Source organism: Anser cygnoides, chromosome 9, assembly GCF_040182565.1.
Source record: "Anser cygnoides isolate HZ-2024a breed goose chromosome 9, Taihu_goose_T2T_genome, whole genome shotgun sequence".
Classification (NCBI taxonomy): domain Eukaryota; kingdom Metazoa; phylum Chordata; class Aves; order Anseriformes; family Anatidae; genus Anser; species Anser cygnoides.
Genome location: NC_089881.1, coordinates 22,895,433 through 22,920,709, shown reverse-complemented (window position 1 = coordinate 22,920,709; position 25,277 = coordinate 22,895,433). Strand labels below are relative to the sequence as shown.

The window sequence follows — 25,277 nt, the reverse complement described above, 5'->3', positions numbered from 1 at the left end:
CCACGCTTCTCTCAGCATCTCCGTAATTATCCCTGGAAATGACTGCCAAGCTCGGGATCTGAGTCACCTCTAGGAAATAAGATACTAGGCTAATTTTGGATACCTTGGAGGAAAGAAAATAAACTGCAAAGGAAGAGGCTGAATAGTTGAAGTTTCTTTAATTTCTTAATTAGAGACATAGTGGAAAAATCTCAGGAAGTTTGGGTTATGCTAGATCACCAGAAAAAGAACAGAACTACATTCATCACAGAAGACATTTTTAAACAAAGAACAGCATCCAAACAGGCTGTATTCCCTACGTGCTTACCTCAGGCTCCAGTACAACAAGAAATTCATACCCAACTCATTAAAAAAAAAAGTCACCCAATAAAAGATTCTGCCTTAATTACTGAAAAAACAGAGTACACGGAACTATTAATCTGAATTATTTAGCTTTCATTACAATAAAACCTCAAAATAGCACCTGACTTTTCAGCAGGGCAGATTTAATTACTTTTTGCTATGCAAAGATCCTATTCCAAAATGAGCAAAGCGAACTATACTAACCACAAATTGCTGACGAGATCCTCACGACTGTGTAAGAGATGCTACAATGCATACCCAAATCAGAGGGCGGGTGGAAACTTTATTCCTACAGAAGCCCCACCTAGAGACACCCAGCGTCCTGCCAGCCAAAACACACAGTCCGGTGACACAATGTGTCTGGAACGTTTTATTTAAGGCATAAGAATCTTACAATCTTAACTGATCCCCTCCAGCAGTACCTAACTCTCTGACATTAACTGTAAAAATACTGTCAGTGCAACTGCAGAGTCACAGCCACCCCCAAACTCTTCCCGCGTCGCTTGCTTAGCACAGCCAGCCACCGCTTGACCTGTGCTGTGGACTACAGGACTCGGGCTCAGTTTGCAGCTGCAAGCATCAGGTTGAGGCTGTGGCATCCACTGCTTCTCTACGGGTCTCCCTCACCAAAGCTGGAGATGTTTTAGGTGATGCAGAAGCCCCTGTCAAACTTCACCTGCTAGGACCAAAGGCCAGAAGGTGACTGTTGAAAACGTCAGTATGTAAACCCTCCAAAGCATTGACACATCTTGTCTCCCTCCTCTCTCAGCTCTGAAATGTTCACAGATCCAGACAGATCCATCACTCACAAGCTTGAAAAGGCTTCAACTGTAATCAGCAACATAGAGTTTCAGGATGCTGGCTCTATCTCCTACTGTCCAGCATTCATCCAGGCTACGTGCTCTGTGATCCGCACACCAGATCCCAAGCAGGTGTAAAGTTGCAGCACTAGTATAAATTCATCCAGGAAGTATTATGCCCATAAGGGAAGTGATTTCAGGGCATTCAGGAATGTATTACAGGAGTAAAAAAACACCACCGCCACACAGAACTATAACTATGGGCATTTTCTCAATTTGCTTTTCCCAGTCTTGGAATTCAGCTGCCCAGACCTATCCGCTCCATGTCGAGAAGGAACAAGGCAGCTCCCTGGGTTACAGAACTCAAAGCTCCAGCACCTCTTCTGTACTCAGAGTATGAAGAAATACTGGTAACTCCAGGTAACATTAAATCTACAGGTCTTTTGTCTTCAAAACAGACACGTACATATTTAGATTGGTTTTAAACATGCACAAGCATAGCACTTCAGAATAAGGGGCAGGATACTGCAGTGGTAGCAGAACAAGGGATGCCTTCTTTGCTATTTAGTGTGGTACCGATGCAGAAGACTCGCTTTAGCAGGTGCACGTTGCCCTCAACATCAGCAAGTTCGAAATACAGGCACTGGAGTCTTACTTAGCACACAAGACAAATTTCCTTAAGTTTGGACACACGTTAAAGGTTGCTTTGCACTTTTTATCAGTTTGAACCATTTCCTAAAACTGTAGGGGACTGTTTTATAGCATTAGGTACAATCTGACACTTAACGGGATTCACGGGACTTCAGGCTGCTCTTACAGGGAACAATCACACCACGCAGGAGCTGCACAGGCGTTGTTCTGCTTGGATGACGCACGTGAAGAACAAACTGTCAGAAGTAATTAGTTCTAGCTCAGCCAACTTAAGGAACAAGTTTAAATACAGTACTATAAAAAGGGGTGAAATAGTGAAGTACATCTACGTGTTTAAGTAGTTCACTACAAACAGTTTGGAAATCTATCATCCAGTACGGTGACACATTATGCAAGTCTCTGTACACCTAGCTGCCATGCATCTGGTGAAGTTTTATCGGGTCAACTCCAAGGAGGGGCCTCAATTTAGGACAAACAGCACAAGAGGCCCAGAGGAATTCTCCATTTGCTGTTCAGGTGAAGCTTTCTAGCACTGGATGGAATAGTTTTGAGGAAATCCAGACGTTGTCTACAACAGTGTATGCTCTCAACTCGCAAGTCCAGAGCCTCTGCTGGGTTGCCTCACACAGCCTCAGCCTGCAGAGATTGCCTGAAGCCATCAGACACATTTAGACTCTAAGAGAGCAGGAAAATAAGGGAGCAAAAGACACGAAATGTATGCAGTTATTAGGATTAGGGATTAGAACAGATTAAACAGATTAAAACAGTACACAAGGAATTACCTAATACCCAGCGGATGAGAAGACAGAAGTTGCAAAGGCTGGTAAATAAATAAATAAATACTGTAGATACATTAAATCTTGAAGCAAAGATTGGGTTTGATTGGGTTTGTCTACAGCTGGCAGTGCAGATCTCTTCTAGCAACTGAGGTCTGTTCCAGTAAGCCAGTAGCTTCAGACTTACTCTGACGCATCTTCGCGGGAGATGAACAGTATCAAGTTTTGTTTTTAATCATTTTAAGGAATATTAAGTAAGATTATCTTCATGTTTCAAACACATAATGCTCAGAGAATGAGACTAAAATAATCAGCTTACTGGGGAGATCCGCTTCTCTGTGAAACACCTGCCAGAAAACAATGACTTTAAGATAACAATGACTAAGTTTTCTTAGCAGTCACGAGATTTTGTGTCATCTCAAAATCTTGCCTCTGGCATTCCCCTTGTTACTTACAGAGGCAGCATTGCTTTCTCCTTGCCCATCAGGACTTTGTTAAGAGATGATAATGCTGAAGTTTGACGTTCTCTTTCATGAAGCGCCCTGGAAGCCTAGCTTTCAAATACGAGAACTGCTACAACATGAGCTGGGCTAAAGATCCAGCCTCTCCAACCAGTTATTCTTCTGCTTCCCAAGCCAATCATTGCTCAAATGGCAACCTGATCTTATTTCAAGAGGCACAAATACTTCTCAGCCCAGTAGCTTAAGTTGTGAGCTTCACAGAAAGCAGAGCTCCCTACGACAACCATTGTATGCCCCATTCTTCAGATCAGCACACGAGGTAAATGATTTTGACACCTTTTCCATCACCATTTTTCAGTGATCTGGACCTTCTGCCATGGTAGGTTGTGGTGCTGCTTTTGCCCAAGCGTGCAGAAGATTCAGCCTGCTTCACTTGCTGCATTTGAACAAAGCAAGACTGTGAAAAAGATTAAAATCTAAAAAGATTGGCTTTTCAAGCAAAAAACAGAAAACACTGCTCATTCAGGCATAAACAACTGGCAAGTACTGAAAGGGAGGTTCCTATTACATAGCGCAGATGAAAAACCTGAAAAACTACACAGAGAGAAAACAGCAGATAGCAGGAAGTTCAGGGAGGCTACACTCCAAGCTACATCCGAGGAGCCTTCTCAAGATTTTGGGCAGACCAAAGGCTTTCAAGTCTAAAACTGGCACCGAGCTCTGACTGGATATACAAACCTAAGAGTCACCTACACTCCCTTAAGCATTTCCCAAACTGACTCAGATTTCACCCGCAAGCCCTAACAGTGTTGCTCTGTGCACAATCAGGAAAGCAGCTACCCTTATAGGCCCGAACAGCCACAACGAAACCCAACCGAAATTCAGAGACCGGCTGGTATTTCGCTGGCATCCGCGCGTTTCAATCCTGCAGGCTTTCCAGGAGCACAGCCAGCCCAGCACAATAATGCCTCAGGATCCTCAAAAGGCCAACTTTAAGAAGTTGCCTTTTTCTTTTTTTTTAATTAAATAAAAGCTTACTGATGAAATGTTTGCTCAGGAAGCAGAAGTCCAAGGTTCAATTCTCTCCTCAGCTTGTAATGAGCTTTAAAGTCTTATTCAATCACCCAGAAAAGAGCAGTAAGCACTAAGAAATCAAGCATTGTGAATACACCCACTCTTTTCCTCCTGGCAATACTATGCAAGTGAAGCAGCCCTTTTAACTGCTTCCCTCTTAAAGATTTCAGTGCTCCCAGCACACTGCAAGTCCCAAAGTTCTCTCTGCACCAATATCTGCATCTTTGAGAAACCGATTACGTCACATGGAAGAGAAGTTGTGCTGCACAGGTAGCAATGACACATTTTATTGTTCTCCTAAAAGGATAAATCCAAGGAAATACATCTTGCGATGCGAAGGACAGCAAAGATATGTAGCCTAGATAGTTGCAGAGCTTTTTTGTTTGGCAACAGACACATTGTTGATTTAAAATCCAGGCTACTTAAAAGTTCAAAGTGCAGTCAGATGCTGCACCTGCAAACACAGGGTTTTCTGTTGGCATTTGGCATTGTTTTAAAGTCTCTGTTTAAAACAAATTCCCTTCTGTTGTTCCATAAGAGTTTAACAAATGGGAAAGGTTCAGAAATAGCTTTGGTTTTGTATTTCACCAGTTAACATGGTGTTTGTGTATCTCAGGGTGAACTGGGCATAGATCCTGACTTCTCCGTGTTTTCACCCCTAATGAACTCCTTCTGCAGAAATGCGGGTGATGACACGAGGCAGTTCATCCTAGCAAGCGTCATGTGAAATCTACAGGGAAACGCAGGGAAGAGAAGTTCACTTTGTAGCTTCCACTTACTGTAGCAGGAGATCAGGAATCTAACGCTTGCTGCTGCATTTAACGCGCCCGGAGCTCCCAGCCTCACCCTCGGTTAGTTCTATTAACTGTTGCCACAATACAGGACAATTGTTAAGAAAAAAAAAATTATTTTTAAATCTTATTTTTCATTGTATGCTCTGATTTAATTGTAAGTATTTTTCCCCAAAGTTTACAGCTACCACATTAGGCATAGCTAAACATTCCTATTTAATAGGCTTGATACATTGGCACGCATCCCAGAACAATTTAAAGTTATTTCATTGATAATCAAATGTATTTGCATTTTCAGATCCTGGTCCATATTTTACATTTCTCATTGCTGCATTTTTATATAATTATTCTCTTACTTTTTTTTTTTTCAGTGCATCATTGTTCCTGCATTCATCAACTACTGGTTGCCTGCTGCTTCCATGAAATCGTTTGGGTAGATGCCCACTTAAAATAACGTTTCAGAAGGGGAAAGTTAAAACTCACAATCCAGACCCAATGCATCTGATCAAGAGACTATCGCTGTTAGGATAAAGTTTGTTGCATGATCCTCTGGTATAGCCAGAGCAACAGAAAAAGCCAACTTGTTGAATTTTAACTTGAGAACAAGATGTTCCTGTTTCCTCTTCAAATACCGTTGGCAAATATACAGACTAGCAAAAGTAGCCTTTTAGCCCACTGCCACATACCCATCTCCCAGCCAAACACTCAGGCCTTTTCAGTGACAAAAATGAAGGATTTTATCTTTTTATTTTTTCCCCAAGGCATTGCAGCATTATTGCCTGAAATTGAAATAGGAACTAACAACGGTCTCAGACCACAGATAAGCATACTCCAAGTTACGAACCACTATGAGAATCTAACTGCGTAAGCCTAATTCTGCTATCTGCAGAAAAGCAGTATGCTTCTGGAAGTGCTCTTACGTACGCTTCCACAGTAAAAAAGCATGGCAGAAAATCGCCCTGAACTGAAGGGGTGTTACAGTTACTACAGCTGATCTCCTGTATTCTTGACTTACACAATCTTGAGAAAAAAAAATCCTTAAGCGTTTTGAAAGTTGTCGTTGGCCTCTGTACATGTTGGGCTGATAACCTCGCACCTGACAATTAGCGAGGTGCTGAGGTCTTGCCCTACCTACAGTACTGATGCTTCACGTAGATGTTTGCCGCTTTGCATCTGATTTCCGGACGCGCACATGTCAGAGATCGGCATCTTTTTGTCTTCAAGTACCGAAAGCCCACGTTGGTGCAACCTCAAACCAAGATAGGTATGGATCTGTATTTAAGTGGCAGCTTTAAGCCAAGAAAATCAAGGCTGTTTCAACAGTTATAGAATACCTTTATCCAAATAACTTACCCTTTGAAAAAAAACGTTTATTAGAATATCCCTCACCCTGCTGGAGCTATTTAACTTTCACGCTGTCCTCCTGGAACTGTAGCCTTGCTTTTTTACAGCCGAATAGCTGCTCAGCACCACTAGTACTGCTAAGACAACGCGGAGGCACGCAGAAGTCCCAGAACTGGACACGTTCTGTATGACATGAACGGGAGTATCCCTGCCTTTCATACCAGGAACTGCCGAGCGATGTGCAACCCTTTGGGACCGAGAGGCACTCCAGAAAGCGTGCGGGGGCGAGGGAATAGCGGAGCTTTCTAGGAACCGGCAGCGAAACGTGCCACTGACGTCAGTGGGGCTGGGGTCTCACCCACGGCCTGACAGCAAAACCTCACGGGGAGAGAGGAGGGGGAGAAGAAGGCAAGGAGCAAAACTTCCCAAGCGTTGGGACGGCTGGAGCTGGGTTTCCCCAGCAGAGGAGGGTGTACGGGGACCGCGGGCAGGGGGCCAGCAGGGCAGCGGTACCTTGTAGCTGGGCCGAGAGGGACTCCTGATGCTGCTGGTACTTGAGCGCCGTGGCCTCAGCCTTCCTCAGCTGGCTCTGCAGCTCGTAGTACAGCATGGCCCCGTAGATGAAGCCGAACACCACGGTCAAGAGCAGAAGGGTCTGGAAAATCCGCTTCTGTTTTCGGGAGCACATCCCGTTGCCCATGTCCCCCGGCGGGGTCCCGAGGGCCCCCCGCCCCTCACGGCTCAGCGGCGGGCGGCTGGAGGCGGCGGACGACGAGGCGGAGACATGGGAGGGAGGGCCGGAGGGAGGGCCGGAGGGGCCGGGAGGGCGCCTCAGCCCCGGGGCACCGCCGCGACGCCCGGGCCGTTCTCCTCCTGCCGGCGGGCCCGGCGCGGCGAGGCGGAGCGGGGCCGGCGCCCCAGCCGCATGCTGCGGCCGCGGGGCTCTGAGGGGCTGCGAGGGGCTCTCCGGAGGGGGCTGCCCCCGGCCGGCTCGTCCCAGCCCCCGGCGCTGGGTCCGGGCTGAAGCGGGGCCGCGGGATCCCCGGCGCCCACCTCCTCAGGCGCCCCCTATCCTTGAGGCCGGCCCCGCCGCCGCCACCCGAGGGGAACAAAGGCAGCTCCCCCTGCCCCTCACTTACGTGTCGCCGCCGCTGCCCCGCCGCCGCCGGCTCCCCGGAGGAAGTCCCGCTCCGGGCGCCGCCTCATTGGGCCCGGCCGCGGCTCTCTCCCCTCCCTTCGGGGAGGCAGCGGCTGAGCGCATTGGGTGCCCGCCGCGTCCGTCCGGCCCGCCCGGGGCAGCAGCGCCCGCAGCCCGCAGCGAGCCCTGTGAGGGGAGCGGGGCGCCGGGAGTGGGGGCTCCCAGAGCGCCCGGCTTAGAATCTGAGAATCCCGGACTCCTTATGGCTGGAAAAACCCTCCAAGATCACCTGGTCCAACCGCCCGCCTACCACCAATGTCACCCACTAAACCATGTCCCTAAGCACCACGTCCAACCTCGCCTTCAACATCCCCAGGGACGGGGACTCCACCACCTCCCTGGGCAACCCGTCCCAACGCCTGGCTGCTCTTTCTGAGAAGAAATGTCTCCTCATTTCCAACCTGAACCTCCCCTGGCACAACTTGAGGCCATTCCCTCTGGTCCTATCACTCGTTACCTGTGAGAAGAGGCCGACCCCCAGCTCCCCACACCTTCCTTTCAGGTAGATGTAGACAGCAATAAGGTCTCCCCTGAGCCTCCTCTTCTCCAGACCAAACAACCCCAGTTCCCTTAGCTGCTCCTCATATTTATTTCTCTCGGTCATCCCGTGCCTTTATTTTTGTCTGCAGGCTGCTGATCGCACCCGGGAGGTGCTGCCCTCACCATGCTTGGCCTTTTCCTTCGCTCAGAGTCTTGCTCGGGCCACTGCTGGATTATTAGGTCAGGTACACGGCATGGCTGTGTGTGTACCCTGCTCCCAAATGCCACTGTCATGCGTAAAGAGGTGAGGAGGGTTTTATGGGATTTATCCTTCACCAGCATGATGTCAGAGTTCTTCATGCTACTGTATTTTATCAGCAAGAAAAAGAAAAACCTGCTCGTCTCAAGCTAAACTAGTAGTATTAACAAAAAATGAAAGACATATTCCAAAGTTCTTTTTATAAACATATCCAGCTCACTGATCTGTGTTTTTCACAGGCATTGTTCTGGCCTTAAAAGAAAAACAACATAAAAGAGGTTTAAAATTTTGTTATTAAAATATTCTACATCTACCAGTAATGAATAGCAGCCGGTACTACAAGCTGGCGTGGCTTCTGTCTAAATATATTTCAAATTTTTATTCATTGTCTTTTAATTTAACTGAATGCCTTGCTTTCCTAATTATAAGATAGAGGACTTGTTCAAAACTGAGAGGTAAGCACCCAGGAAGTATTTGTAATTGCTTTGAAATAGCGATGCTTTTAAAAAATTCATTTTCTTTTCCCTTGCCTTTAGGAGGCTTCCTGAAGCCCACAAAGTTAGATTTTCAAACTTTTATTCAAAACCATGAGTGTTTCAAATTGGCTTATTTTCATTCAGTATCCATTACTTTCACAAAGTAGTCACGGTAGGCTTCTTAATATCATCACACAGAATCCAAATCCAGCTCCCTTTCCTCCCCGAGAGTCCTTCAGAGATGTCCTGTGCATTGTTGCTTTACCAGGCTCATCAGGATGAGCTCAGTTACGTAGAATGAGACACTTCTTTATCTCGGGACTGAGGCTTTGAAATCACTGAAGGTGATTTATACTTCAGAATTGCAGTTATTCAAATTGCTGAACTTCTTGGGTGTCCACCTGTTGCCTACATTACCTTTTATAAAACCAGTTTATGCCTTTACTTTTGATGACTTTGTGCTGAAGAACAATTAATTGGCTAACCAGTAATGACATCGGAATTCAGTTGTCACTTTCGGTCATCATTATGGGTTTATACTCATTGAATAGACATCATAAATTTAAGAGGACACTGAATTAACATCATTATTTAAAACCTATTCCAAACACATGTAATTGTTATGGTAAATCTAATTTATCTGCTTGTAGAAATTGGCAGTATCATTAACAAATGCTGAGAAGGAAAGGAAATGAGTCTCTGTCTCTTTTGCTTAATCAAATATTACCTACATTCAGTAATAGCTAGTTACATCTCATCTTCAGCTCATGTAAATTGTGATTGTTCATGAGCAAACCAATTAGTTAAAATGAGTAATTTATGGGGAGCAAGGGACCATTATGTGAAGCTATTAGGCAAATTTGAATTGAAAGTCCCAATATAGAAAGGTTTGGACCTAAAAAAGACTATAATATATTAAAAAAATACAAAAAATTAAGTAGTTGCTAGGAGAGGAATGTTACTTTGATTAATTACTGAGTAAGTTATTGATGCAATCAGGAAAGAAGAGTAGCTTTCTGAGCCATGTTTTACCATGGGAAGCACACTCAGAAGTTGCAACAGGGAATTCATGAGCTGACATTTATACAGTTTTTTAGTGAATGATCCAATGAACACAGCAGTTAAATAGATTGGACAGCAGATTATATATATATATAAACCTACCAATTAATGGATCGGGGATCCAAAGTTGTGGAAATGTACAGTGAAGGTTGTCCTGTACAACTCACAGCCCAGTCATTTGGTTGCCAAAAGTTAAGGAATGTCCTGGCAAGGCATATGTTATTACCTCTCCAGCTACAAAGTACATTCCAACTGCAGATGTTTAGGCAAGAATGACCTTTTTGTCCTGTGACTGAAGCTCACTAATGCATACAAAGTTTGTTTTAACAGTCAGTGTCATTTATTAGTGGCCAGGAACTGAAGAAATAAAAAGGTTGGGCTTCATGAGGTGAATGCTCCTGGTAAAATTGAACTTATCTTTGCCTGAGGTCAGACGTTGTGGCGTTAGGGGAAGTCACCTAAACCTGGCTTTTTATAGCTGACCTATCATCTGCTTTTGTCTGAGTTTCCAGCTTATGTAATCAATTGAACTCTGTTGGCTGATGTCCTAATTTGAGGTGAGGACAAGGAGGGCTGTGTTTCAATATAGAAAGTGCTGTGCTCCTTAATCTGAAAAAAAATAAAAATAAAATCAAGCATAAGGTATCCCAAATTGGACACTTAGCACAGCTTTGGCATTTGCTTTCTGGACCTCGGTTCTGGCTGTAGAATAAGAAGTGACTGACTTCTACCTCTTGGATACAAACAAAGATGCATTTTTTCTAAATCATTTGGCAGTCATGATAAGAATGGGGATAAAACACCAATCATAAATTCTGCGTAGGTACAGAGTAAAGTTAAAACAGTGTGCCGTGCTGAGGTGAGAAAATGTGGTTACGAGTGCAGATGAATACGGAGGCTCAGACCTTGAGTATCTTGTTTCTGGTGCTTCATGACTTAGCCTTGTCGTTTTAGTGGCTCCAAAACATCACCCTTGTAAATAATTAACGCAGGGGAGCAGATGCATTAAAATGTGCAGTTGTTGCAAGAGGACGAGGAATTAACAGAACTGTTTGGAGCTATGGGTGCACTGGAAGCGTGACACATCTAGGACACGCTGGGAACTGCCTTGCCCTGCTTTACGTGGAAGCACTGAGATTTGAGTCAGCCCTTTGCTGCAATCCCCAGAAAAAACTCCTTGTACCATTATATGCCCCCATTGTTCTCAAGATGACAGCATAAAATATATTCAATAGTAACAGTTTAAAGCAAATATTAGGATCCCAAATCAGTTAGATACCTTTGTTAAATCAGTAATCAACTTTAAACAATTGCCTGATGATCCTCCTTATAAGAAACTTGCAGTTGGAGAGTGCTGCGATTCCTGACAGCTGGCATTTTACAAAGCAAAGAAAATCATGTTTGAGTGCTGCTGATAATATGAATGTTCGTGTGATTAAGGGGATGACATTTGTGTTATTAGGCCCCTCCTGACAGCAAGGAACAGAAACGCTCTGAGGCAGGGATGTCTGTGTGTTCTGGTTCCGTGTTTTGTTTGTTCTACAGATCAGCCTGAACCACTAAGTGAAATGCAAACAATGATCATGTTCAGCCTGACTCACGCAGGTGGATGTGTTCTGCAGGAAGAGCGACCGCAGATAAACGATTAGGGTTTGAGCCTTCGGCGAGGTGTGAACAGCCAGGGAGAGCCCAACCAGGAGGAGCACCTTGCAAATGGAAGGAGAACAGCTGGGGCACGGCAGCCTGGTGGGGCTTCTGAGTCGTAGGGGTTTAGGCTGGGGAATCCTGATTCCTACTTGGAAAAGTCCAAGAGGGAAGTGAGCTTCCCCATTTTATCGAAAGACAGCATTTGGACTCTTTAGCGAGTTAGAGGAAAATGTTGGACTTGGGAGCACCGACTACAGACGTTTTTTCTGCCACACAGAGTAATCCCCAGTGATTACACTTTCCTGGTGCATTTCCCGTCGGGCTAACCAGGTTGGAGGCCATGGCTGATGGAAGAGGAAATAGTCCAGTGAATTTTGAATCGTTCCATCCACCGTTTTTTTCAGTCTTGTCAGATGAGTCTGTTTTTTTCACAATCTTTTGGTTTTCCATCACCTGAATAAAAGCCAGCTTCTGATATCCAACGCCTGTAAAACTGGCCTGCCGGAAAAGAGAAATCTCATTTTCATAATTGTTTCCATTAACATGTCACCGCAAGATAAAGACAGTGACTGATGAACTAATGTACATTTCACTGATGTTTATATCTGTGATATCTTTGGGATTTTTTTAAGGACCTGAAATGGGACTTGCAAGCAGAGTTTGGAAAGAACTGTTTACTTTCTAGCGTTAATGCAGGGAGAGAAAACAAGCACTCCGGAATCTATTTACAAAATCTGAAGAAATGTAGATAAAGAACTTTAAATAAGACTAAACTGCAGTCAGAATTTAACAGCCATGTTCACATTCTTTTTCACGTTCACAGGGCTGCCTTTTCCATTAGTGACAGTATCTTGGCCTTCCACACTCAGAAATAGAAGCTGTTTTTCCAGTCAGTTTCAGGGTTATCCATGGATTGTAGCTTTGTTTTAGTTTCAGTAAGCTTGCTTCTAGCTTTTCTTACTGCTCAAATGCACCAGAAAAATGCACGCGGTCTTTTCTCTTACTTTACGTCAAAACCTGATTCATTTGTTGTGTTTCAGGAAATTCTGCAATTCATCTGATTTTTTTTTTCTAGTCTTTAGGACTTCATCGTATGGGCTCTTTTTGGCTGTGTGGTTGGTGTTTATTTTTTGTGCAAGTGTTCCCCTTGCTGGTAGATCAGGTGGCTTTGAAGAATTCCTTACGAAAGTCTGGTGGAATTTGGGTGAAATTCTGCCTCGCCACGTGAGCTGCTGGAGGTTTAGCATCAGTCCCAGTGTCCGGACAGCTCATTGCACATATTGTCAATATATCAAACCAATCAATATATAATATTTCCTTTCCTGGGTGTGCTCCGTTCAAGGGCTTTCTATTCCCAAGCTTCAGGGAGTTCCCTTCAAAGGGTTTTGTGCAGAACTTTCTCCCCCTGCTGTCATTTACCAGGAGACAAATACCTGCGTGCAGCTCTCAGCCACTGCCACGGCACATTTCCTTGCAGCTTTCCCAGTCTGCCCAGCTCGTCAAGCTGTCTGGGATAATGGGAATTCGTGCAGAGGTCAGGTTTATTCTGCATGCACCTGTAAGTGAAGTGGGCAAAGCAAGGAACTTCTAAGAACCTTTTATATGAAGGTGGTCCTGACAGAATTAACATTTATGCCAGTAAGTTTCTTGAATTGGTGTAGAAACGACATTGGAAATTAATCTTTTTGTCTGTGAAAAGGAATAGCTCGTCTTTTGGCTTAGATCCGTGCAGCACTGCAAGCTCAGGAAAAAAAAAAGATCCCAGGAGCTGTTTGTTTTTGCAGTTATTAAAACCGGTGAGCTCAGTGGTTGGAAATGCTGCAAAAAAAAAAGGAAAAACCTTGAGCAAAGCGAGGGAAATGCATATGCGGGGTGAGGGATGAATCCCAGAGACTCGGTGCCACCTAGTGGGGGCTCTCAGAAGGTTCAGTAGGAAACCAGGCTGCTGCTTTGCACCCTAAAAAAGCCACAGAGACGTCAGGCCACGAAATAAAGGCACCATTGATGAGGGTTTGGGTGCTCAGCAGCATCAATAAGCGAGGCAGGGAGTGTGTGAGATGAAGGCAACAGCTGGTGGGCCATGTGTGGGAGAAAGAAGTAAAGTTAATTAAACGTCTGATAGAGCTCAGCTACGAGGGGCCTCGTGTCTGTTCGAGTTAGCTGACAAAAGAGCTCCTCACTGTCACTGCAGAGGAGCTCCTTGCTTGTGAGGTGACACAGCCCAGCGGACGTGCAGCTCTGTGTCGTTAGCAGGAGACACGAGACGGTGTGCATGTGTGTGATTTATTAATCATAATCTGCCTGTAAGTGCTTTGGGGCAATGGAGCTCATAAAGTTTTACAAGCATTTACGCAGCACATTTACACGGTGAATGAAGAAGTGCCGTGGCTGCTATTAAGAATCATTGTATGAAATTACTGCCTAATCAATAACGAGCCTTTAGTGTAAAATCTACTCATTTATGTTATCAGACTTTCTGATGTCCTGGCCGTGATGATGGACAGCTTGTAAGAAGCATCCAATCCAGCTCAGTGCGAGACTTTTTTATTTTTTATTTGGTTTCCTCAGGAAATGAGGACTCTGTACTCAGCCAAGGGGATTGTGTTAGTGTGGTTTTTTTCCCTAAAACCTTGCAATTCGTTGGCTGATTGAAGCAAGCTTATCAGAGGATGATAATCTCAGATGTTGCATTCCTGGAAGTTACAGATAGGTGGCTGGGTAGAGGAGAGAGAGCAGTGAGGGTAAGGCTGGAATGAGGTACCGACTAGCATCTAATAGCATGGAAATACTTTGTAAATAGGGGGAAAGCAGGAAAAGCTGCCTTTGGTTGTCACAGTCAATGGTAAAACACGAGACTTTTAAAGATAAGCTTCTACTGGAACTATCTGTTTATGCAAAAGTAACAGAAAACTGGTAGTAAAGCAGGAACGGGAGCAGGAACAGGGTGTTAAGCAGCATCAGTGGTTTCTCTACCGACGTCCACTCTCTGAAGTGGAATCCCCTTGCAGGAGTACAGCCATCATTGCACCCCAGCATGCTGCCTGGGCACAGTTTAATGCTACAAAAGTTCTTGGCTGGAATACATTTATATCCTTGGCAGAAACCCAGGGACAGTGCTTGTCTTCTCTAGGTTTCTCATGCTGTTTTATAGCAGAATATCCTAGTACTCCGGGAAAATATTCCGGCTATTTTCAACTCCTCCTATTTTAAACATGAGATCCTAACCTTGTCTCCGGGTGAAGGTTCAGAACTACACTATCTTGCTGCCAGCAGACTGAGGAACTGATGGTCCCTCCAGAAGGTGCCCTGTAAATTAGAGGGGGTGGCAATTCTTACAGGTCCTAGGAAGAGCAAAGTGGGATGGAATGAGCTTCCTACTGTGCTGCCCTGGGCACGTGAGGTTTTATAAGACTAGCTGTACACGCGTGCTATTTCTAGCATGCTGTTGTTTATTATCTACTCTTCAAAAGGAATCTCCCTTTCAAAGTGAGCCCCACAGAAGTTCCTGTGTTTAAAAATAGCAACCATAAAGAGCTTGGATTCTTGTTTCGGCTTTTCTTCTTACACATCGCATGACTGAAGAAAAAGCTTAGGCATTCAGGGAGGAAGTGACACAGACACATTGCTCATGATGAGAGCAGAAAGCAAATGGAAAACAGAAAACAGAAATTTGGCAGAAACAGTGAAGAAGATTAAAGTACATCTGGAGTAGAGCTGTTTTGCTCCAAGGGGTTAAATATCCAAAGCAATTGGAAATCAAAAAATGTCATTTGATATTTTCACAATCAAACACCAGCAATGAGGAGTGAGAATTGCCAGATTTTGGTAAAATAATATTTTATTATGGTCAGCTTTCTGCAGTGACTCAGCTTAACTTCCTGCTTGCTTAGAATTAACTGGTTTTATCTGAAAAGTGCGTCGAAGAATGGAGAAGGCTGTTGCAATGACACGACATGGCTTTAGCACTCACACAGTACATATAGTATTAACATGCTGTTAGGAAGCTGATGTATTTCTCCAGTTCCAGACAGCAGAACTGTCCAAATCTGAAAGTTACAGTTAGGTAAAATAATTCCTGACCTCGTACCCTTAAGAATGGTTGATGTAAAGGGCAATTCCTAATCGAATCAAATATGCACGTCTATCTAACAAAGATCTTCACCTCTCTGAAGAGGAGCATACTCTGTGATGCGTATTATGTACATAAAACAAAGACTAAAATTCCTTCGGACAGCTTTCTGGGGTGACATAATGGTTCTGTTACATTCAACATCAGATTGTTGAATATTGCAAACTTACGATTTTGCTTTTACTTTCTTTTGACTTCACAATTCAATATGTGATTCCTTTGTTTTGACTTGACTTATAACCCAATGCATGACTAATGCTGATAGGCAGAGATAAAACTTCCTGTTAGAGTAAATCCCAAGAAACTCCAGTAATTTTATTGTCAGTTTGGACTCACACCAATATTACAGGGGAGAATTTTTTCATCTTTATTTCCACAGTAAAAGTAAGAGGCCCCAGCTGAAACACGACAGCCAAGCTGCATTTTGGAACAGTTTAGGTCCAGAGCTAGACCTCTATTATGCAGTCTGAATCTTTTTCTAATTAAAATACACTTGATCTGCTGTTACAGAGTTGAAGAGCTTTTGAAGTCAGGCTCTTACTTTTTCACTTTTGCAGGGTATTTTGAGGGAAGAGGGTTGTCTTTGCTTTGGGACATATAAAAAAATTTTGGTTAGTGGATTATGGTAACCATAGGCTAGGTCACGTTGTAAGTTTCTTACCCTTCCTTAATTTGTTCATCGTGAAAACAGGGAATTTTCACATTTATCATAGGGGTATTTGGAGACATGTTTCAGAGTGGGCTTACTGTGCTTTCTGTCTTTTTTTCCTTGGGTCAGTGTACTCTGTCTTTTAGGGCTCTCTGTTCATGTGTTTCAGCACAAATACTGAAACTAGTTCAAAAAGTAGGTTTTATATTATTTTCTGAAGACATGAAGCCTCAGGATTAGAGAGGATTGCCCATCCTCCTTATCCATCACTTACATCCAAATATGCAAACATTTGTTTATAAATATTTAATGTTCAAGGACTAGCCTGAAACAAAGTAGAATTTTGTTTTCATGGAGAATTAATTTCTACTTTTAGTGGAAACCCAGGCAAATCACAGAATATATCATGGTATCTGATTTGTGTGAGATGCCACACACAACTGACAACTCCAGAGTTCACAGAAGCTGGACAACACCCCGTAACGTCACTTTTGGGGAAAAAAGTTGTCCCAAAAGAGTGGGATTTGTTTAAAGTTGGTGTTTGGGTTATTAACTACCTTCTCAGGCAAGCTAGTACTCCCACAAAGTTCCAGCTTTATGAATATTGACGTGTAAACTTCAGAGGGTCGTAGAGTGCTGTGTGTGACCACATTCAGAAGCTACAGCATCCGCAGGTTGTTAAGCTCGGCGCTGTCGGAGGACCAAAGCACAGCGGAATGCATGGACACCTTGCTGCAGAGAGAGCGTTGGCTGCCCTAAACACCCCTTCATCTCTGGCTTCTCAGGTCAGTTCCTCAGAGAAAACCTAGAAGTTGCTTCAAAAGCTGATTTGGAACAGAGCATTTCCTGATTCTAGTAGACAGGTCGATTTTGTGGCTGTTAGGGTTTTTCTCTCTCTGCATTATCTATTAAGTTATCACTGCCCTGAGATCTCTGTCTCCATCTGCTGCCATGGTTTCATAGGAGCTCATCTTTTCCAATGGTGGCATCCCTTCTTTTCCCAGAGTGCCAGCACCTTCTTGCTCACGGTAACTGATTAACGCAGTTAAATAAACCTGTTCCTTGGTGCAGGCAGATCAAAGGTTGGTGCCTCTAGTTCTGTATGGAAAAAAAAAATGGAAGACATGCAAGAAATGGCACTTAGTTGAATGAGAAGCAGTAAAGGAAACAGCACATAGACATCGTTTGCCTTCTAAAAGGCACATATAGAGCACCTTCGAATGATAAACCTGTAAATGCCCCATATTTTTATTTAAAGCAGAACTTCTTCTGGCACTAATAAACACTTTTGAAGGTGCCAAAGCTGTAATCACTCATCAAAACTTTTCTATGCAAGCATTTAAAAACCTGCAGAGTGATTTCCAATTGGTTGGTGCTTGCCCAGATTTTATGTCAAGACTGCAAAGCCACAGATAGACGATAGTTTTTTATTTTTTGCTTACGAAGGAAATCATGCAATTAAAAGTATAGCAGTCCTGTAGAGAAGGAAACTTCACCCAAGAGATCTGATCATACGCCTTGAAATCACTGAAAATCTTTTCAGTACTGCCAGAGCCCCAGACCCTCTGTTTATAAAAGAGATCCAGAACACACATCCAAGCTTTCTGTCCTGTTCCTGTGCCATAGCGCTTTGTTGGGACACAAGTTAAATTCATTTGAATTCAAATTCTCCTTGACTACAAGAAACATTGTCTGGGATCCTGCCTTTAAAAACAAAAGAGTAAATTAGCCTCTACGCTCAATCACAGACTGTTAAGGCTTTGTTATCTGAGCTGCTTTTAACATAAAGATCTCCTCATATGCAGAAAAAAAACATTAAAAAGAGCACTCAAAAGAGCACATTTGTCAAAGCTCTGTTTCTGAGACGGAGGGATAAGCCTTGTCAGTCAGCAGCATGATGTACAGATAAAACTTACCTGAGAGGTGGGAGGTGCAGGTTACAGAGCCCGCTTTGGATCAGGGGAAGTGAGAATTCACTGCTGGCATCTGCACGCCGCGTTAGTGTCCTAACCCCTGGGCTTCTGACTGTTTTGGATACCAGCTTGAAAAGTCTTGATGTCATCCCAAGCCACATGGGAATCGTACTGTAAATCTCCAGTTTTTCAGGCAGGAGGAGAGTTTCTCACTTCAAATAATAAGCTGTTTTTACAGAAACTACCCATTAGGAAGGTACTCCTGCCAATTTAAGTTCTTTTCCGTTGTACCTAAAGATCTGAGTTCGGAAAAAAATATTTTCTGATGTTATACTTCGGATATACTGCTTCTCTGCACAATATCTTATAAATCCCTTCTGCCTTGAAGTTTAAGCTGACTTAGAGGCCGTATTGACCCCTGAGACCAAGGTCCTGTCGTTGAACCAAACTTGGAAAAGGGATTACAAAATAAAGGGTGTGATCTCTTCATTGTGGACATTGTAAATGTGCATAAAGAGATTTAACTTGTATGTCTCCATCACTAGAGTCCGTCTAGCGAAGGACTATAATGTTGATACTGCTGAAAAGACATGGATGATGGAGGAGACAAAAGGAGAGGCAAACAGGCTAACTGCTGATGCCAAGTTTGTTAGTAAGCTTTTTAACAGGGGGAAAACGCCCCAAAGAATCCTTCTCCAACTTCCCCAGTGTCATATTTTCTACGTTCCTTCTAGAACACAGCTGACTTCTGGATAAAGACCACCTATATAGGGCCGTATCTTGTGTTTCAGGTGCATATTCATCAGCAAGGAGCTTATCCGTGCCTTTTTATCCATTTGGAGTGAGAGGTGTATAACCTGTAACGTCATCTCTTCATGACAATAAGCACCACAAAAGTAAATGACATATATAAATATATTTATGGCAGTGTTTGCAGAAGCAAATTAAAAAAAAAAAAATGTTGGGTTCTTAGTAACCTCTCAGATACTGAATAGTAAGTGCTTTGAGGTGAGCAAGTAATCCTTCTTGGGGGTTTCCAATAAAATGCGACTTCATGTTTCAAGATGTGGCAGTGAATGGAGGCCTCTGTATGCAAATCCACTGCACCAACTGTGTTGGGCCTGTGAGAAAATGTTTTAATGAGACAAGAAACACTCGCTAAAGTACAGCCACGTAATACATTAAAACGGAGCAGTATATTTGTTAGCCAATTTTAACACCTTGTAATGAGAATATATTGTGACAGAAATATTTCTTACAAGTACAGCCTGGTGGTAAAGTGCTGAAATGTTCTGGCTCCCAGTTAGCATAGCACAACCCTACTTTCTGCTAGGTGTGTATGCTGTCACGATGGGTTGGTTGCTCTTAAGACTCCTCAGGCGTGGTTCAAATGTCAATTTTTACGTCACGTTTATTCAGTACAGCATGTGGATGACACTGGATTTATCAGCAAAAGCAGAGCATCCCTGGGCACTACAGAAGGAACTGCTCTGATCTGTGGTGCTGCTCTCTGACAGGAGGTGTTTGCCCTTAGTTCTCTTTCCTGCCCTTCAGGCCTCTGAGCTGGAGCCAGCACAAGATTCCTCCTTCCTCTCCTTTCTTCTCCTTCAATGTTGTTAGATCTTTAACTCTGACATTTTAAAATTCCTTTTCTATTTACTCTGTGCGATTTCTCAACAGCAACAGCGTGTGTTCTGCTTTCACTTACCGCTGTGAGGAATGGTCTGTGAGGGTCAAGCACAACACTGTTTTGTGTGACCGTTCACTCAGCGATGTCGCAGACCTTCACACAAGCTGGGGGCCTCGGGTGTTGTTCCTGTGGGCTACAGAAGAAGCAGGGACAAACAACACAGATGTCCTTTTGTCACAAAATGTACTTCACGGAGGGTGTTCAGTAACCTTGCTGCAGATGATGCCCTAGGCCTCCAGGGTCTGTCCACCAGATGGCACCAAGTCACTGATGCTTATAAAATCCCCTGCCTTCCCCGTGCCTTGGTTGTGACAGGCACTAGCACTGGTTGTGTGTGCCTCAGGGAGTGGTTGAACTGAGCAAGGTGTGCTTCGGCTTTATCTTTGTCTCCCTTTTTCTGAAAATACTAAGTCCTTTGAGAGCTAAAGCACTCTGGTTTAGATTTCAAACTTAATTTCCATTCCCTTCCACCACACGGTGACTACAGAGATTGAAATAAACCCCAAACATTCAAAGTTCCTGAAAACGGAAGAGCGGAAGGCCAGTGGAAAGCCAGCACCCACCAACCCGCCCCTGGCTTGGTGAGGTTTCCTACGGAGCCCGAGCCGAACGGGTCCTGCGTGGGTTGCGTGGGTTGCCTGTGCCCTGGGGAGCCGCTGCCGCCATGGTTGGTTTCGTTCCCTTCTGCACACCCCCTGCACCGTGCGGTTCCAGGGGTATAAGAAACACTCAGCAGCTCTCGGGAAAGGAGCTGCAAGGTCCTGTAGTACGTTAGGGCTTTTATTCTGAGCTGGCCTGGTCCGTTTCTCACAGCCTCAGTAAAAAGTCTAGTTTTAAAAGTACATCTGGTTTCTATTGGCTTGAGCTGGCTTGTGTGTTTGGAGGTGGATTAATAGGTGCACTGTCGCCAAGGCGTGCTGTCTTCAGGGTGAGACCACTTGGTACACACCTAAGTAAAACAGGATTTTGGTTTATTTTGATCTTATTATCTGCATTGGGCAGATTCTGGCACTTTGCGCAGGCAGTGTGACTGAAGAGGTTAGCTACCTGAAGCAACAGCATTTCACCCTCTACAAATACTGTAAATACTGTATTGACACTCCTCTTCCACTTGGCTTGAGAGTGGATTCTGTCCAAGAGAAATAAAAGCTAGCTGGGGCCACCTGTGCTCATGTCCTCAGTAGTATTTCAGAGCCAATAAAAAGATGAAGAATAGTAAATAGAAAAAATAAAATCCTTCCCCAGTTGGTGGAGATTTTGTCACAGAGTTCGAAGACATTCTCTGTGTCACTAAATAAGAAACTATAGCTGTATGGTAACATTCATCTACAATTTCCATCAGCTGATACACTTTCATGTATTAGTTACATGCCCTTTACTACCTGGAAAAAAAAAAAATTATAGGACCCTGGCACAAGCCTCAAGATACCTGCTCTGAGCATCTTCTCTCTGCTCCAAGCATCTTGTCTCTGCTTCTGCTTTACTTTGGACATGCTACATAAATACTTTTTTCTTCTCTGTAAATTAGGAGTGGTCATTCTCTTCTTCCCATATGTTTATTTATACTTTAAAGATTTTATCTAGCACAGTGTGTTTTTTCACAATTGAGCTCATCTCTGTGGGTATCCCTAGATGTTAATACAATACTTGAATGCTATGATTTTTTATTGATTTTTTTTTTCCTATCCATAATTTGCTAATAAGATTCAGGAAACTTTCCCAGAAGTTTAAGGCATCCTTTGCCAAAGGATTGTAGAATGTTTTTGAGATTGCCAGGATGAACATGCTAAAGAAGTGCCAAGTGTGGTGATAACAGCCTATGTGTGTTACCTTGGAACTTCAGTGAAAGCAAATCATGAAGCTTTTGTACCCAGCTGGTGGAAACTGGGCTGTCTCTGGCAAGTCTCATAAGACTTTTTAATTCCCTACCTCAGGTCTTCATCCTGCTTTTCATTGACCTGCTATTCTTAGCGTGCTGGTGAGTTGCTTGTTTTCAGTGCAAACTTGATTCACTCAGCCCAAAGTCGGCATTGTAAGTGAAGTACTCGCTATGGTTTATGTTACCTCATTATTTTTCTTTCTGACATGGGGGGTGTTTTGCAAAGCTTAATTGAAACCAACAGGTAATTGTCTGACCTGCACTAGTTAGAACTGACCTGCTAGGTATCAATTTAGTATACTTGGACTGCTTTTTTGGCTTGCACACGAATATTTATGGCAAATTGGTTTTAAACCTATTGTAAGAGGGTTGCTGTGGCACAACAGGATTATTTATGTCTCAGAATTTCACCACTTAAAATCCAGGTTTTAGTTCACAAATAAAAGTGCATCTGTTCATTTCTGCTGAACAGAGACATTTTACTACTGCGCAATCCCACGTTTACTAGAACTGCTCAAACTGGAGAGGAAAATGGAAGTCTGTGTACACAGGGACTCACCAGGGCGGCTCCAAACTGGGCTTTTGGTCACTCGCTTTTCTCAGGAGCAGCTTTTAAGGGAAATGTTTGTGGAAGAAAAATCCTCATAATTTTAAAAGCATTGGAAACATATTTTTATTTTCAATGGACATCTGTTGTGCTAAAGAGAAAATAGGGCTTAGAAAATAATGATGACTCCGTAGCTTAATATTATTTTCAATGTTTGTACATACCCAGAACAGACCGTATTTGTCAAAAGTTTTGCTAAGCATTAGGAAGTGTTGATGTAAGTACAATATGCTGGAGTGTGTTTGTAGAAATCACATAATAATTCATAGAAATATAAGCAAAAGACAGAGTATCCACAGCAAGCTGGAGTTCACAGTGCTAGAAGGGAACTCTTAATTGTTAGAAGAAATTACAAATGCTCCTGGAATGCAACTTCTGCAACTTCCATTTGTCATCTCTAAACTCATTGACTGTGCTTTATTAGCAACTAAAAGCAAATCAGTTAAGGCACGAGGAATGTGCTGAACAAGGTCAAGAACATTTGAAAGCAGCAGTTTCTTTCCTTGATAACATAAAGCATAGATGTTTCAGCGCCTAAGTTAAGGTCAGGATGATTCAGGGTCAGCCTTTAAAGTGCCAGCTTTAAAAGAATCGTAAACACACAATGGCCCAGGGTTTTCTGGTGTTCAGCTGGTTTTATTGCTGATTACTCCAGAGCGAGCATAGGTAGCCAGTAGTCATAAAAAGTCCTGTTGGGTTTATTCCTAATGGGAGGCAAACATTATGAAGGTTTTTTTTGGAGTACTCATTTTCTGGGATGTTGTAAACATGCCAGAAAAGCTCTGCGCATTATGACAATTTCTTCTGGAGACCAGGAGTTAAAAAAGGGATGGCCTAGGAGGTGACAGTCTTTCTTACAGCTTCAGCGGAAGTTGGACACAGTCGCCTTTTCTGGAAGATAAGATTATAGGCATTTAGACTGTTTGAAGAGGTTTAATTGTGTTCAGGTAATTCATGTTTCTTAAGAATATCACATTTCTTCAGCATGCTTTTTCTACGGTTGAAATGTGGCTGTGTCTTGTCCTAGAAATGGGAACAGAAACTATTTCTTTAGAATTGTTAAAATTATTCCACAAATACTACAGGAAAGATGCATAGTTTATGTAGTTGCACCGTGGTATATATACTTCAAGTGAAATATACTGGGAGAAGGAGTTGTTCAGTGGGCTGTGTTAAAGGTCTTTTATTTACATGGATGCTTAACTTTGTCAGCTCTGATTTATAAATCTCTGGATTCTGGCACCCTAACTAAATACTAATGGGATAGCATCTGCCCCATAGGACCACAGTGCTCTATAACTGTGGTTGCTCAGCAAAAGTGTCACCTCCAAAGATCAGGTACTTTCTTAGCATCCTAATCTGTCAGAAGCATAATAGTTACAAATTTGTTTTACATGTCTAAGGCTTGTAAAACAAAATCATTGCACTAGGGAACGGGTGGAAACATTCATGTTCTCTGAAGTTCGGGGTGATATATCACAGCAGACACCATTTTCTAGAGACTGATAGTTTATTATTAGTTTATTTCTCATAATTAGTCTATCTGTGTGCTCACATGGCCTTCCTGAGTCACATCTCAGCTCATTATCTTGGGAAACAGACCTATTATTTTTGAAAGCCATCCAGTCAATAAATTAGCTTGGAAGAAATGATAGTCCAAAACACCTTTTCAATAGATTGCTGTCATGCTTGGTTCCTATCAAAGAGAAGCCTGAATTTTTCGTGGTGACATATGGATTAACTGAGCCTTCCCTGCTGTGAGAAAACAAAAGACAATTGGTGATGCATGGAGCAAGCTGATCTTAAAACAGAGACGTCAACAAAGAAACATGACAGCATGAAAAGACAGAGTACAGTCTGCTGTCCACATTTACAAAGTCATTCTGTCTGCAACTCCAACATACATCTATTGTCTACTTTTTCTCAAAGTAAGTGACAACGTTCCTTAACTATATCACCTCAAAAAACCTGCATCTCCGACAGAAGTAGGAGCATATTAATCAGAGTTTCTTTTGGTCTTGATCGTGCTTTTATGTTTGCCATTGAGCCACGGTAAGCTCACCCTGTGTCAGCAAGGAATAATTCTCCAAGCACGGCTCCTTTCTTTGCTCTGCCTTTCATTTGTTCTTCCACATTACTGAAACTCTACTGAAATTTCAATGTGATACAATAGAACAAGCTGATTTGTGATATTTTTCCCTCATTACTTATGCATGAATATGGCCTTTTACCTGATATAGTTTTTTTTTTTATTTGTTGCATCTGTTTTACCTACTCCCGATGTATTTAAATAGCTCACTAGGTACCATTTAATGTGACCTTGTAATTGCCAATTACATCTTCATGATGCATCTTGTTGCTGGATGGAATGCAGAGGCATAAAGCAGCTGGTTCTCAGCTGGTGTCAGACGATGGCTCTGTGCTGGATCACATCACGTCTCTCACCAGACACTGAAGATCAGTGGCTTGCTGCACGGGGGAAGAGGGAAGGTCCCTGTCTGACAGCAGAAGTATCACAGAAAGCCATGGTGGCTTCCTCTGGCAGCACAGCGACGTGAATTCGGAACTTCCTCGAGTGACTATTTAAACTTCACTTCAGACAAATCTTGATCATTATCCACTGTTCACGTTCAGGTGAACGAAGTTTGTATGTTAGTATTTACCCCTTAAGGACCTGAGAATTTTTGTAAAACTGTCTTTAGTAATAAACGCGTAGCATTTTCTTGATTTTTTTTTTAAGTAGGCATTTTATTTCCTCTCTCTTTAACAGTATCCCTCTTCTCTGAAATTATATCTGTGTGAAAAAAATAATAATCCACTGTGGAGTTTTTATCATACTGATTATTGCATTAAGGTGTGATTATTTAATTCCCAAAGAACTGAAGAGCTCTTTGCCCACTATCCTCTTGCTGTAGACAGAAAGAAACCTTTGAGCAAGAGAAACAATTTTATTACATCTTGTCCAGACTGTCATTAATATGACAGAGAGATTGACCCCCCCCCACATACACACTAATTCCTGTTTTAATTTCATAATTCCTCTAGCTTG

General features: G+C 43.1%; 2 protein-coding genes across 8 annotated transcripts in view; one reads left to right on the top strand and one right to left on the bottom strand.

The window, feature by feature from the left end:
• The window catches only part of GOLIM4 (golgi integral membrane protein 4), a 32,360-nt gene extending 24,944 nt beyond the window's left edge, over positions 1-7,416 (bottom strand). For both annotated transcript variants that reach the window (XM_013174658.3, XM_013174659.3), the window contains exon 1: positions 6,753-7,416. In XM_013174658.3, coding sequence (XP_013030112.1) covers positions 6,753-6,939 — 187 coding nt within the window. In that variant the 5' untranslated portion in view covers positions 6,940-7,416. The remainder of the gene's footprint in view (positions 1-6,752) is intronic.
• A 153-nt stretch (positions 7,417-7,569) lies between these two features.
• LOC106032155 (multiple epidermal growth factor-like domains protein 6) overlaps positions 7,570-25,277 on the top strand; it is a 223,868-nt gene continuing 206,160 nt past the window's right edge. For 4 of the 6 annotated variants that reach the window (XR_010833610.1, XM_067002516.1, XM_048059396.2 and 1 more), the window contains exons 1-2: positions 7,576-7,939; positions 8,067-8,221. Coding sequence is in view for 4 of the 6 variants with exons in the window: in XM_067002516.1 (XP_066858617.1) it covers positions 8,172-8,221 (50 nt within the window). In the remaining 2 variants the exon portion in view is untranslated. Of the gene's footprint in view, positions 7,940-8,066; positions 8,222-25,277 lie in introns of all 6 variants that reach the window. The other 2 variants (XR_007161622.2, XM_048059393.2) reach the window with 2 other exon arrangements.